General features: G+C 40.7%; 1 protein-coding gene across 4 annotated transcripts in view; it reads right to left on the reverse strand.

Annotated features, from left to right (window-relative positions):
- RPAP2 (RNA polymerase II associated protein 2) overlaps positions 1-13,962 on the reverse strand; it is a 91,677-nt gene that overhangs the window by 56,229 nt on the left and 21,486 nt on the right. For all 4 annotated transcript variants that reach the window (XM_027838040.1, XM_027838042.1, XM_027838038.1 and 1 more), the window contains exons 8-10: positions 11,878-12,817; positions 10,313-10,395; positions 6,591-6,671 (exon numbers count right to left, since the gene is read on the reverse strand). In XM_027838040.1, the coding sequence (XP_027693841.1) occupies positions 6,591-6,671; positions 10,313-10,395; positions 11,878-12,817 (1,104 nt within the window). The remainder of the gene's footprint in view (positions 1-6,590; positions 6,672-10,312; positions 10,396-11,877; positions 12,818-13,962) is intronic.

Below are 13,962 nucleotides of genomic sequence, written 5' to 3' on the forward strand. Positions count from 1 at the left end.
TTATGGGCTTAGGATGGTATATAGTAGTAGACAGATGGTATACAAAGGGCAGCTAGATGTCAGGAAGACTCATTTTCAAGAGTTCAAATCTGGCCTCAGACGCTTAGCTGTGTGACCCTAGGCAAGTCACTTAACCCTGCTTGCCTCAGTTTCCTCATCTGTAAAATGAGCTTGAGAAGGAAATGGCAAACCACTCCGATATGTTGGCCAAGAAAACCCCAAATGGGGTCACGGAAGAGTTGGATATGACAGAAAAATGACTAATCAATAGACAGTATACAGTTTTCATTTGGTAAATACTAGTTTAAATAAAATAACAATTGTTCTCGGTTCTTACACAAACAATACTGATGTTGGACAGAGATGGGAACCAGAAATGGTGTGGAAAATACATGGGTATTTATCAAAACCGCTTTAGTCCTCTCATTCACAACCCCTGTTTTTGACAGAACAGGCCAAAGAAGGAACCGGCTGACTGCTGCCTCCTCGTCTGGCCCTGCCCAGCCCTCGGTGGAAGTGCTGAGGAACTCCGGAGGAGACAACGTGGGCAGCAGAGAGTGGATGATGACCAAAGAGCTTGCTGAGAGCGTAGGACTAAATCTTCATTCAAGAAAATGTCATTAGAGCCGTCTAAAGTCAAGTTTCACCCTGAGCACTCTGTGTGACCTGCTTGAACTTCTGAGTTTTTTGAATCCTAAATAATCTGTGGATTCTCCAGCAGTTCCCTCGGGGTAGATTACTACTCTGCAATTATTGCCAGGGAAGCGGCCCAAGAAGAAGTTAAACCTCCTGTCTGGGAGTCATCTGGGAAATGATTAGAAAGCATTCGCTTCTTTTACTGCGAGCCCCAAAGTCCCAATTCTTTAACAGGCCACTTTATAACAAGAAGTTTCACTGTAAAATTAGCATACATGCTACATCCCATAAACACGGTACTCACAGTGTGGTCTAAAAAAACTGGCAACTCTGGTGTTTAAATATGAGAATAAGACCCACTTCCACAGAATGAGAGTTAGAAGGAACCACAAGACTGTCTGGACTTGGGGTTCTTGACCTTTTTTGCTTTATAATCCTCTCTGGTAACAGGCTGATTAAGCCAATGGATCCCTTCTCTGACTAATATTTTTAAATTAATAAAATATACAGGATTACAAAGGAAATCAGTTATATCAAAAAAAGATTAACTCTTTTCCTGTCCAAGTTCCCAGACCCTAGTTTAATCTAGTCCAAACTGGAGCTAACTAGGAATATCTCAGCAGCTGAAGAGATTCAGGGAAGGGGACACGACCACCTGAGGCAGTTCATTTGCTTAGGGATAACTCATTTTTTTAATCCATTTTCCCCCATAGCTGCCTTCAGCTTGGCTTTCTGCCACCTAGTGCCCTAGAGCCAAGCAGGATCAAGCCTGTCCTAGATGGCGGCCCTGTGAACACCTGAAGAGTCTTCTCTAGGCTAATCAGGCATGGCGCCCTCCTATGATGTCCAGTTCCTTCATCCTCTTGGCTGCTATCTGCTGGATGCATTCCAGCTTATCAGTTTCTTTCCTAAAATAGTTTCTTAATGTGTGGGCAAGTAATAGAAAAGGAACATGTATGTGTTTGTTAGAGATGCTGGGTTGACAGTAATTTAAAAAGAAACAAAGAAAAAGTACCCAGAGGTTTAAACGTGCAGAATAAATTACAAAAACAGGTAAGCATAACTCCCTTTCCCTGTTCTTAAATTTCCTAAAGACTTTTTAAAATCATTTTAAGATTACATAAATGTTCAAGATGTAGTATTTTCAGGGGTAGTGTGTGTGGGCAAATTGTTTAACTTTTCCTTTGCAGTAGCAGCAATGAACTTAATGGTTATTAAATGATTAGATTAGTTGTGTTGTATCATTCAATAAACGAAGTTGTAGAATTTGAAATAAATGGCTAAAAAGTACAGGTACTTTCAGCTCCCAAATACAATTATAATTGCTAAAAATGTCTTCTAAAAAAGCCTAAATGCTTTCTGTCCTGAAACTAAATAGATTAGAAAAATGTCTTGATGAATCCTGATGACAGCAACAAACATTACTAAGAACCTTCTGATGGAAACACTCTGACAGGTAAATCACATGTAAAATTCCACTTAATCTGCTGTGCTGAAACCTAGTGGAAAAGACAGCTCTGAGCCACTGGGGAAAGGCTCTTCATAGAACACAGAAAGCGGCTTCAGGCTTATGCTTTACAAGGTCTCCTATTGATCCGAGCTCAAGAAGCAATCGTTCTTAGACTCAAATGGAGAAATACGGTTATTGGTGTCAATGAACTCTTCCCCAGTGCCTGTATTGATTGGCAAGGTCTCAACACTAGTCAATGTTATCAATCTGTTACTTGCAAAGGAGTCAGCCTAGGAACAGATACACACATCTGTGGCAGGGCTAACTTCCAGAAGGAGATGAGTCTGGAAGACCTCAAAGCCAGGCAGCAAGCTAGATCCAGCACAGTCTTCCAAAAGAATGAGTCATTCTAAGCAATTCTAACTAAATCCCCAGGTAAACGGTCCTTTAGAGAAAACAATCCAGGCAACTATTGTTAGATACAAGCTGATCTGTTTATGCAAAGGTCTCAGAAGAAAAATTTCCCCAAAACATTTAAAAATAGGTTAGTTGCTGGTAAAAGACGTGGCTGACTCATGTTTTACCTTGTTTTTACCCAAATTAAATAATTTGCAACTAAAATGGAAGGGACTGATATGTTAGAAAAGGAAGGAAAAGGCTGCTTTTATTACATAAAGTAAGCACATCAGAGGAGGTGTAGGACCACAAAGAGGAGGAGCCATGTTTCAAAATTTGTACCAAGATTTGATTAGATACATTGATGTCTCAGTTACTGTACTTATTACATGGGACTGAATCTGACAGGTGTGACAGGAACCTGGAAACGTTTATGGAATTCAGAAACCACTACCTGGGGCACACACTACAGGCCACTTGATTAGAATGTCCCTCACATCTGGAGACAACTATTCTATAACCATTTTTGCTTTTGCTCAAAGATATTTATTAAAACAAGCATACACTTTAATAAACTTATCTTCTACAGAAAGGCCATGAAAAATGGGTTGCCAATTTAAAGCAAGAATTTAAAAGAAACAATTTCCTCTTTAATTCTGAGCTGTCCCCTCTCCCATTTCCTCTTGTCATTCATGGCCTTTTGCTTTAGCCTGGGAATGCAATCCCATTTTGACCGTTTCCTTTTCTTCATTTCTGCCCCTGTGGAAATGTGCATGCAATGGCCATGACTCTGGTTAAAACAAGCTTACAGGTCCTTGGTGCACACCATGCCTTCCAGTTCGCTACCCACTGGACTCAGGCCTTCCAAAGTGAAGCTCAGATCAGCTAAAAACGTAAGTTTTGATTTTACTCTAATTTTGCTAAGATTTGCTATTAGTTCAACTGGCTTTCCGCTGGTAGACTCTGACCTTCTAATGCATGAAAGGAAGCTTCTTTGAAGCAATCTCAAATATAGCTGAGTATACAAACCAGGGCACATCAACAGTTAAGCACCACAGTTTTCTCCATAGATTTAGCTATATTCCAAGTGTGCACATGTAAAGAAACAGTGACGGCTCAGCTTATTACTGAGAAATGAGTTAGGATTCCAAATCTATGTGATCACAGCAGGAACCACTGACCTCCAACAGTGCTTTATCTGCACCATACACGCTAGTATTAGTGGATGGAGCCTCAGACTCTCACTAGCTACGTCACCACGAGTCACTTACCTACTCTTAGCCTCAGTTTCCTCATTTATAAAATGGGGCAATAGCACCTTCCTCAGGGTTATCTGATCCTCACAATTGAGGATCAAATAAAATAATATATATAAAATGCTTTGCAAACTTACAAAAATGTACATTATTATAGCACTTCTTCATTATTGTATGTGTTAAACTTATCTCCCCAATTAGAATGTAACCTCGAAGACAAGAATCTTATTTTGTACTTCTAAAAAACATTTCTCTCCAACCCAGTCCCCAATAGTGACTAACATTTGTTGACTAAAACCAAACATTTTATAGCCCAAGGGCCTATATATTGCTGTATATCAACTTTTTTTTTCTTGGTTTCAAGTTATTCCTTGATGAAACTAGCCAAAACCGAATATATCAGGAAAACAGAATCTCACAAGATAATATGGGGCATCTCAAAAATCTTGTGCAGTTTTAAGCTATTAAAACTTAAGAGCTTGAAGAACCTTCAGCAGTCATGAAGGGCCCAGAAGTGGAGAGTGATTTGCCCAACGTCACAAGGTTAATAAATGACAGAGACAAGACTTGAACTCAGATCACCTCAGATCACCAATCCAGCACGACTTCCACAGTATGAGAACTGAAAGAACATCAGGGGACACAGTTCAGCCTGTACCTAGACAGGAATTCCCTACAGATCCTGCTCAGCAGTAGGTCACCCTGGAAAGGAAGGGAGTAACGGAGGGAGGGAGAAAGGGAGGGAAGGAAGGAAGGAAAGAAGAATGGAGGGAGGGAGGAAGGATGGAGGGATGGAGAGAGGGAAGGAGGGGGGAAGAAAGGAAGAAAGGAAGGCATCTCATGAAGGGGAGCCCACTCTATCATCCCAGAATTGCAAGCCTGGAAGGGATCGATATTGAAAAGTCTTCTCCTTACAGATCAAGGTTTGAGTGGAAGGGGAGCTTTGTCTTCCTGAGGAGATGAATGCAGCAGAGTCAGGAAGAAAAACTGAAACACCAGGTTGGGAATATGGAGCCCAGAGTTCTAGCTCGAGACCCCAAGAACAAAGAACCACTTGGCTAAGAGGCGACAGCCTAGTGGGATGGAATGAGCCCTCCATTACTGAACTCAGCTATGCACTGATCTGCTTTTCGTGAGTAGAGTTATCTGTTACAAGGAAGGGCTTCTCTGGGGTGGAGGCAATGTGGGGAGTAAGAGTTAGCAGGAAGTAACCAAGATGAAACACAGAGAAGAAAGAAAAGTGCATCACTGAAGCCTAAAAAAATACACAGACCTTCAGAAGCAAGCATAAACAAGGACATTTTGTTACCCCCTTTTAAGACCCACTTAAAAACCTCACTGCAGCAGAAGTGCACGGCTCCACACACTGGAATGTGTGTGTTTGCTGATGATTCTGTTGCTTGAGGGCTGGGACCACCTCGTTCTTGTCTGTGTCTCCAGAGCCGAGCCCCGGGCCTTGCGCACCTCCCTGGGCCTTGCACCCACAAGGTGGATCCTTTACAACCACTGACTGTGTTGGACCTGGAGTCAGGACACCCAGAAGCAGAATAAAGTCATCAGCCATGCGACCCTGGGCATATCACCTCTCTCCTCTCCCCGGTTCAGTCTCCTCAGATTTAAATGGAGACTCATAGCACCTACCGCATGGGGTAACACGTAAAAAGAGCCCTCTGCAAACTGTAAAGTGCTAAACAGAGCTAGTTTTTGTTATTATTATTATTATTATTATTTTAATAACTGAAACATGGGTTGGGGCTAAATGTTGGTCCTGAAATGTCCAATAAAGCTCAGACTTTATTTGGACAAGAAGCATTCAGTGGTTGTAAGGGGGTGACACAGATCATAAAAAGGAGCTGAGCACAGACTCCTGATCTAGAAGCTCAGAGAGGGGGAGATGAACCCCAGACCACACAGGTAACAAGGGAGTGAGTTGGAATTCTAAGTCAAGACCCCGGACCCCAAAGCCTTCTTTTCAGTTACACTGGCAGGAGCAAATGCAGACTGGACTTTGGAAGGTCAAAACCTTGTCAACATATTGTCCACAAAGGATAATGAGGACCTGACCTGGGGGTGGTGACAACGGGAAGAGACTGGAGGAGACAGGCATAAGAGAGATCATGAAGATCAAAAGAAAAAGAAGGCTTAGAAATTGACTGGATAAATGTGGGGAGAAGGAAAAGAAAGGAGTCAAGGAGGACAATGAGATTTCAGATCTTGTGACTGGCTGTGGCATTACTGACAAAAATAAGAAAGTCAGGAGGAAGAAATGATTTGGGAGGGCAGGAGAGGAAGACGATTAATTTAGGGAGGGACTCTTCAAAATCTCTAGAACAGCAGTAATGCCTTGTCTTATGAATGTCTGAAGCCTTAGTGCTTCCTTCTGGTAGTAAGGTATCCTAGAAATGTGAGATGGGTCAAAATGATTGCATTCTTATGAGGATTCCTTTAGTCTTGTCATCCCCAAGTCTCATTTCTTTTTTAAGTTTTTTTAGTTTCTAAAACTTAAATACACAATAAGAAAAACATATTATAAACTTAAATACAAAATAAGAAAAGAAAAAAAAAGCATTTCCATGTGCACAGCAGAACGTGAGAGGATTCAAAATATACAGCAATAAATTTCCATTTCAAGAAAGTGTCTATAATAAATACTATACATTGTGTTCAGAGCTGTCCATGTTTTCTTTGCTTCCTTGTAAGTTTTCCCCAGGCCTCATTTCTCAGGGTCGTGTTGAAATCTAAATTTCCAGCCAATCTCCAAGTGTTTTCTTTACAAATCAGAATTTCTTGTAAGCTGCTGATTGTAAGGTCAAAGTAGGGAAAAAAAAAACTTTATTATATTTGATACTAACCTAAAAGTCTGGACAAGATTTTTAAGTTCAGTGTAGATATCACTCAATGCAACCTGAAGAGGACCCAAGATTCCTGGCAATCTGAAAATAATAACAAAAATGCTTCAATTACTTTCTTTTTAAAATATTTTCCCAGTTCTAGATATACTTCTGTAATTTGTAAGTAGAATGAGTCTATGCCTGTTTTATCTATAGGTAATTCTACAATGTTCCCATAATGCTTTCATGATTTAACCGAGACACATGGCAACATTTAGGTTCTGTGACTGGGGAGGACCGTCACCAGGACGTGGCTGACAGTGACAAGCCAATCTGCTTTCCAGGAGGGTCACAAAGTGATCGCAGAAGGACAGAGGCAGGCTGGAAGCCACTTGGCCAGGATTTGGCACATTCTGACCATGTTTCTCATTTCTTGACTTCCAGGTTTTTTGGTGGAGGAAAACCAAGAGGTATAGGGGAGACACACGTGAGAGAAGGAGAAAACAAAGTCAAGGCAGGAACTGGTTCTTGAAACTGTCAGGCATCCAGGGGACACAGTCTCTATCCTGACACAAAAATCAAGGCTACCACTGAGGCCACCATGGCTGCCGGTGGGCCTTCCACTTTCTCTTTTTTCTGTCCCCAATTCTCGTTTTAAGCACATGTGATTTGCTAATGGCCTCCCAGTATGGCTCATTCTTCTACCATTCTGTTGCAGAAAAAAAAAAACGTAAGAGGAATAGAATTCCTTCAATAAAATAAATGTCAATTTTCATTAACTAAGACACAACTGACTACAACTACAAAGTGTGCTTCTGGGAGACATGCCTTGGACAACTGTGGAAGGAAGCCATACCACACTGTTTCTGTTTAATCAGACAGAGATAGTCTACATCTAAGTACACAGATTTAAAGAAAAATGGCTGGTTGACACTCTCAAATGTTTTCCCTGTGCATATAAACAGGAGATCTGGGCTATTTTTGAAAACAGTATTTCTTGAAAACAAATTTACATATATGCAGAAAAGTCTATTTACTACTTAACCAACTCATACAATCTCCTCACCAAGGGCTCCTTGCAACCATGAAATCGTGGGTCTGGTCCTCTTTCAATTCTCACCAACCCCCACCCTCAACCTCCCAACCCTACCAAAAAAAATCGTTGAACTGAAATATCGATATGACACACCTTCTTCCCAACAAATAATGTGTGCGATGTCAAATCAAAAATGAAGATTTGGTAAATAAGACAATTTTAGCTTTCACTTAGAAACATTTTTTTTAAGGTCAAGGAGAAAATATTACAAGCAGCCAGAAAGAAACAATTCAAGTATTGTGGAAACACAATCAGGATAACACAAGATTTAGCTGCTTCTACATTAAGGGACCGCAGGGCATGGAATATAATATTCTAGAGGGCAAAGGAGATAGGATTACAACCAAGAATCACCTACCCAGCAAAGCTGAATATAATCCTTCAGGGGAAAAAATGGTCATTCAGTGAAATAGAGGACTTTCAAGCACTCTTGATGAAAAGACCAGAGCTGAATAGAAAATATGACTTTCAAATACAAGACTCTAGTGGAATATGAAGAGGTAAACAGGAAAGAGAAATCATAAGAGACTTATTAAGGTTGAACTGTTTACATTCCTGCATGAAAAGATGATATTTATAACTCATGAGACCTTTGTCAGTATTAGGGTAGTTGGAGGGAAAAAATTATATGTATGTATATAGATAGAGATAGAGATAGAAACAGATAGAGAGATAGAGGGCACAGGGTGAGTTGAAGATGAAGGGGTCATATCTGGAGAATAAAATTAAGGGGTGAGAGAGGATTATATTGGGAGAAGGAGAAAGGGAGAGGTAGAACGGGGTCAATTATCTCACAAAAAACAGAAAAGAAAAAGGCTTTTATAGTGGAGGGGAAACAAGGTAAAGTGAGAGGGAATGAGTGAATCTTATTCTCGTAGGATTTGACTTAAGGAGGGAATAACATACACACTCAATTGGGTATGGAAATCTGTCTTACCCTACAGGAAAATAGGGGGAGAAGGGGACAAAAGAACAGGGGAATAATAGAGATGAGGGCAGATTGGGAGAGGGGGTAACCAGAAGCAAACACTTCTGAGGAGGGACAGGGTCAAAAGAAAGAATAGAATAAATGGGGGGGAGGGGGAGTGGGATAGGATTAAGGGAAATAGAGTTAGTTTTTCACAACATGACTACTATGGAAGTGTTTTGCATAACTGCACATGTATAACCTATATTGAGTTGCTTGCCTTTTCAATGAGGGTAGGTGGGGAGGGAGGAAGGGAGAAAATTTAGAACCCAAAGTTTTAAAAACACATGTTTAAAAAAAAATGTTTTCACATGAACTGGGAAATAAGAATACAGGAAATGGGGTACAGAAATCTATCCTGCCCTATAGGAAAAAAGAAGGGGAATGGGGGGAAAGACAGCAGGGATAGCAGACTAGGGGAAGGGGTATTCAGAATGCATGCCATCTTGGGATGGGGGGAGGGGCGAGATGGGGTGAAAATTTGGAACTCAAAATCTTGTGGAAGTAAATGTTGAAAACTAAAAATAAATAAATTTTTAAAAAAGTCAAATAACTGCCTTCTCAAACTACACTTTTGAAACTTCCTTTGTTTTATACAAAGGTTGCTTAAAAGTCTAACAATGCTCAGAAGTGAGCGTGCCTGAATTCTACACAGCCCAAACATTAGTTCTCTTGCATAAACATCACCCCAAAAACAAGTCCCAAAAAGAAACCTTGGGTCAAACGGTACTTCTGGGGATAACTCTATGGAGTATCAAAATGAGGGCTGGACGGTTCTTTAAATGACTGGATGGCAGTTGTCATCATAGCTCTAGAGAGGTGACTCACTTGTTTTTTTTGGGTTAGGCAGTTGGGGTTAAGTGACTTGCCCAGGGTCATACAGCTAGTAAGTGTCAAGTGTCTGAGGCCAGATTTGAACTCAGGTCCTCTCGACTCCAGGGCCGGTGCTCTATCCACTGCACCACCTAGCTGCCCCCACAAGCCTTTTTTAAGAAGAGAAGCCAAAGCAGCTCCAACATCAGGAGCTATCTCCAATAAAGAAGTGATCCTAAATGTTCCTGACCAGGCTAATTCTAATGATAATGAATATTTTCCTTTAGAGGAAGCCAGAAATGGAGGAGGGGGCAAACTGCATGATTTTTAAGGTCTCCTGTATTAAAACCACAATTCTAAGGCTCTCAGGAAAAAGGAAAACTTGGAGCTAAAGATTCCAGTGTTGACCATAAGCTAGCTCTCTGTCTGTTTGTGTTATCAACTGATGAAAACAGTTAAGACTTGGTTTTTATAGCAATTTTTTAAAAGCCACACTTGAGAAATTGCAATGTATAACATGTCTACCACAGATCAGTGTTTGAATGGAAATACTTTCTCATTCAGGAGTCAAAGATGCTAAAATCTAAGCTATTTTATTTTTCTACTTAAGTGTAGCAGTTCCCAGGAAATCAGTTCTCTACTTACCTAATCTTAATTTCCCACTTAATTTTGTGACTCCCATATAGTATCTTCCCCTCCCCACTAACATTATAAAAATCCACCCAAGTTTCAATTAATGGACTATTTCATAGTTGAAGGAATCTATATGGCATCCCTAAAATTATTTTTCAGAATAGCTGAATATAATAATATTAACTGTCAAGTCTCAAAATTCTCATAAAATTTCTAAAATTATTATATACTTACACTTTTGTCAATTTTTCAAGTACAATGCGTCTTCTAATCTGGTTCTGAGAACTTGAATCTATGAGAGGAAAGGTGGGATCACCCTGAATCACATTTGTAAAAAACAAAGAAGAAATGTGATTTTATTTCTTATTTTAAAGAATGGAGAATCACCACAAATTTAAAAGACAGTATTTTTCTTAATCCAAAGTTGATAGTTTTAGAACTAAGGATAACATTTTAAAAAACCAATTTTTAATAAAATGATGACTATAAAAGTTCCCAATATCAAGAACTACTTTATTCATCTTCATGGGGCTCAAAACCATCTTCGTCAAAGATAAACAGCGACACTAACATCAGCCAAGGTCCTTCCACCTTCACATATCTGCTGGGCATCAGTGTCTCTCCCATTTTAGCACAAAAGTCATGCTTGCTATACAAGAACATTTCTGTATTCTCAAGCATGAGGCCAGGATACCATTTATGAAAATAAAATTTATTCCTAAATTTTGAATAAAATTCTTTTTCCAATAACTATGTACACATTCCTAAATTTGACTTAGAAAATTCCTAGTAATGAAAAAGATTTTTGTGGTAAAATTCAAGATAAAATAATCCAGCCCTTCATGTTGACTGACAGTTCATTTCCCAATCCATCTTCTCATAGCCACAGCCCTACAAAAAAAAGTTATAGCTGGTAGAGACTTAAGATATTGAGTTCAACTCCTCCACAGAACAGATGAGAGCACTGGGACCCTTCGAAGGTTGGGTGAATTGCCTGAGGCCATGTAGTAAGTCTGTGGCAGATCTGAGATGCTCTATGATTCTCCTATAATTTATGTTACACAGAACATAATTTTCTCCAAAATTCTCCCAGTTTTAAAGCTAGAACTGCCATTTCTGCTATATTTTGAGTCTTATAGATGAATAAAGTTAAGCTCATATTTAACATTCAACTAAATGATCCGACCCATTCCCGAAATCTAACTGACTGATGCACGTGAAAGAAGAACAGAATTTAAAAAGCCCCCTCTGAGATCTTACTACATGGGAAACTTTGCTCCTGACTGAAACTTTGCCCTGCCTTTCTGGGCCATCCCTACAGAGTAGAACAACAGCCCCATCATTTATGAAAACTGCAAACAGGGGCAGCTAGGTGGCGCAGTGGATAGAGCACCGGCCCTGAAGTCAGGAGGAACTGAGTTCAAATCCAGCCTCAGACCAAACACTTGACATTTACTAGCTGTGTGACCCTGGGCAAGTCACTTAACCCCAACTGCCTTAAAAAAAAAACAAAACAGCAAACAGAATCATGGCAGGCTGTTCATTGCCACAAGGCAGGAACTTTCCTGGAGCTCTTTGGGGCAGCTACCAGCATGACCTAGGGGCAGAAACAAGCAAGGTTCAGCTAGATTTAAAAGGGCTAAAAAGACAGCACTCTAGGGGTCCAGGAGTGTTACTGTTGTGGAGATAATCTTTAAGCTGAAGGAACAAAAAAAAAAAAAAAAAAAAGAGGAAGAAACCATATTCTCTTAAATTCCTCCCTCCCTTCCCCATACCTGATACCATGAGTTAAGACATACCTTGTCTGTAGTTTCTGCTTTGGGGGACTCCTCATCCAAAATATATTTTCCTCTACAGAACTCCCTGATCCTTAAATTCAATGCTTCAGTTTCTTTTCTGAGGCTCTCGTAACTTGGCAGAGGGTGAACGGCGGCCCCTAAGCCACTGAACGGCAGAGACTGATCCAGGGTGTTCTGAGACACCCGTCCAGCAGCAGATATGTGACTCTCCATCCCTGGAAGCAGGGTCGCCCCGTCTTTTTCTTTATCCGCAGCCTGAGGAATCGGTGGAGAGGCTGTCACAGGGACAGGGACATAGTTCTTGCCATATAAAAACTTCAACGTTTCTTGTGTCTTCCACTCCACCAAAGTCTCCTTGAGGGCTTGAAACAAGCCTGCTTTAGCTGCAGCAGGATCCACCTGGAGGGCACTGGAACCTGACAGGGCATGCTGATTCAACTTTGCAAATTTCCTCCTAAAACGTTCTGCTCCTTGTTTGCTTATGCCTACCAGAGCTATCTGTGAACTACCACAACCATCTTCAGAATTCTCCAAGGCTTTTGATTTTTCTGAGGAAAAACCTGGTGAAACACAGGTATTCTCCTCTTGAACACAAAGGGCACAAGCGCTCACTTTCTCCAGGCTATCCAGTGTACACCTGCTCAACTGCGCGGCCACATCTTCGGCCAGCAGGTCTTTGTCGTGGTGTCTGGAGTTTGTTTTCCGGCCAGGCCTCTTTTTCAGGATGCTTCTTGGATACGGCTGCTGCCTTCCAGGGGTTGCATTTGGTTTGTTTCCTGGTAGAAGGGAGGAAACAAATCCTTGCTCATCCTCGCTGCTACTGTGGCTGTGGCTGCTGGAGGACCCAGACTCATCCTGGCTTCTCGACCGGTCAGGATTCTCAATGTCCGATGTCTTCACAGCCTCGTTACACAACCTGACTTCTTCACCAGAATGACCACTGGGGGGGGGGGGGGGAAAGAAGAAAGAAGAGACACACAGCAAAGCAGGCTGAGCTGCTGCCATTTCGCAGTTTTCAAAAGAAAAGAGTTTTGAATTACATGCCAAGACATGGCCAAGACTTAACATGTTAATCTATGTGCTTTTCAATGAGTACTGGGATACAGTTTATTTTGAAACTGCTCCTATTAAAACTTTTATAGAATTTCTTTCGGTTTTCACCTTGGAGACTCTAATTACTAGTTTCACAAAAAATAAAAATATCAGAAACACTTCATTTAAACTTAAAAAAACTAAAATGAAGACTATGGTGAGTAGAAAATGCCATATACTTTCATGGGTAATTCAGACACACAAAAGATGATCTGACCACCACAGCTGAGGAAATAGAAAAGTTATAAGGAAGAGGAGGTAATTAAGGCCTGTTTTACCGTACAGTGAAAGATAGCATGGGGCCGCAGCTCAAAAGCTGGCCTTGGAGTAACCAGGACTGGCTTTATTCCAGCCTCTGCCCCACTCGCCATGTGACCCTCTGAGGATTGTGTCATCTTTCACCCGTGCTCAAGGCAGGATAAATGTGCCAACCTGCATCCATAGAGGGAGTTTCCTTTCCAGGCATTTCCAACACCAATGAAACCACGGGTCCAGTCAAAAAACAAAAACAAAAACAAAAACCCCTCAAAAGTAAGAGCTAGAGAAAGGCAAATAAAACAAATCTCAGAATCTGACAGTAATGCCAATAACAAAAGGAGACATTTTCTTCCTGTGTTTTTGAAATTTTGGATGAGATCTGAGAGAGAGATTAAGAACTGTTGAGTTTGTTGTTGGGTGGCTGTTTTTTCCTTGAGAGGAGGTGCTGTTTTTGCAGAGAAGGAGAGCCAGGAATATACTTTTTAGTCATAATTTATCACCAAACCATGCTATGACTATGTCTGAGGTCAGAGGAAAAATAAGTGAGTATAATTTGGTGAAATCTAGAATCACTTCACCTTTCATAGTTCAGTAATCGATACAAAAATCTTCAGCTGGGAGGTGGCAGTCATGTTTTTCTATATTACTTTAAAATTCCATGTTACAGCTACACATGAATAGATAAAGATCTCTAACCCACTCAATCTCCATCTATCTAACCCCTAGGTGGTGACT

The sequence above is a fragment of the Vombatus ursinus genome, unplaced genomic scaffold, assembly GCF_900497805.2.
Source record: "Vombatus ursinus unplaced genomic scaffold, bare-nosed wombat genome assembly UNPS02014825.1, whole genome shotgun sequence".
Lineage (NCBI taxonomy): Eukaryota > Metazoa > Chordata > Mammalia > Diprotodontia > Vombatidae > Vombatus > Vombatus ursinus.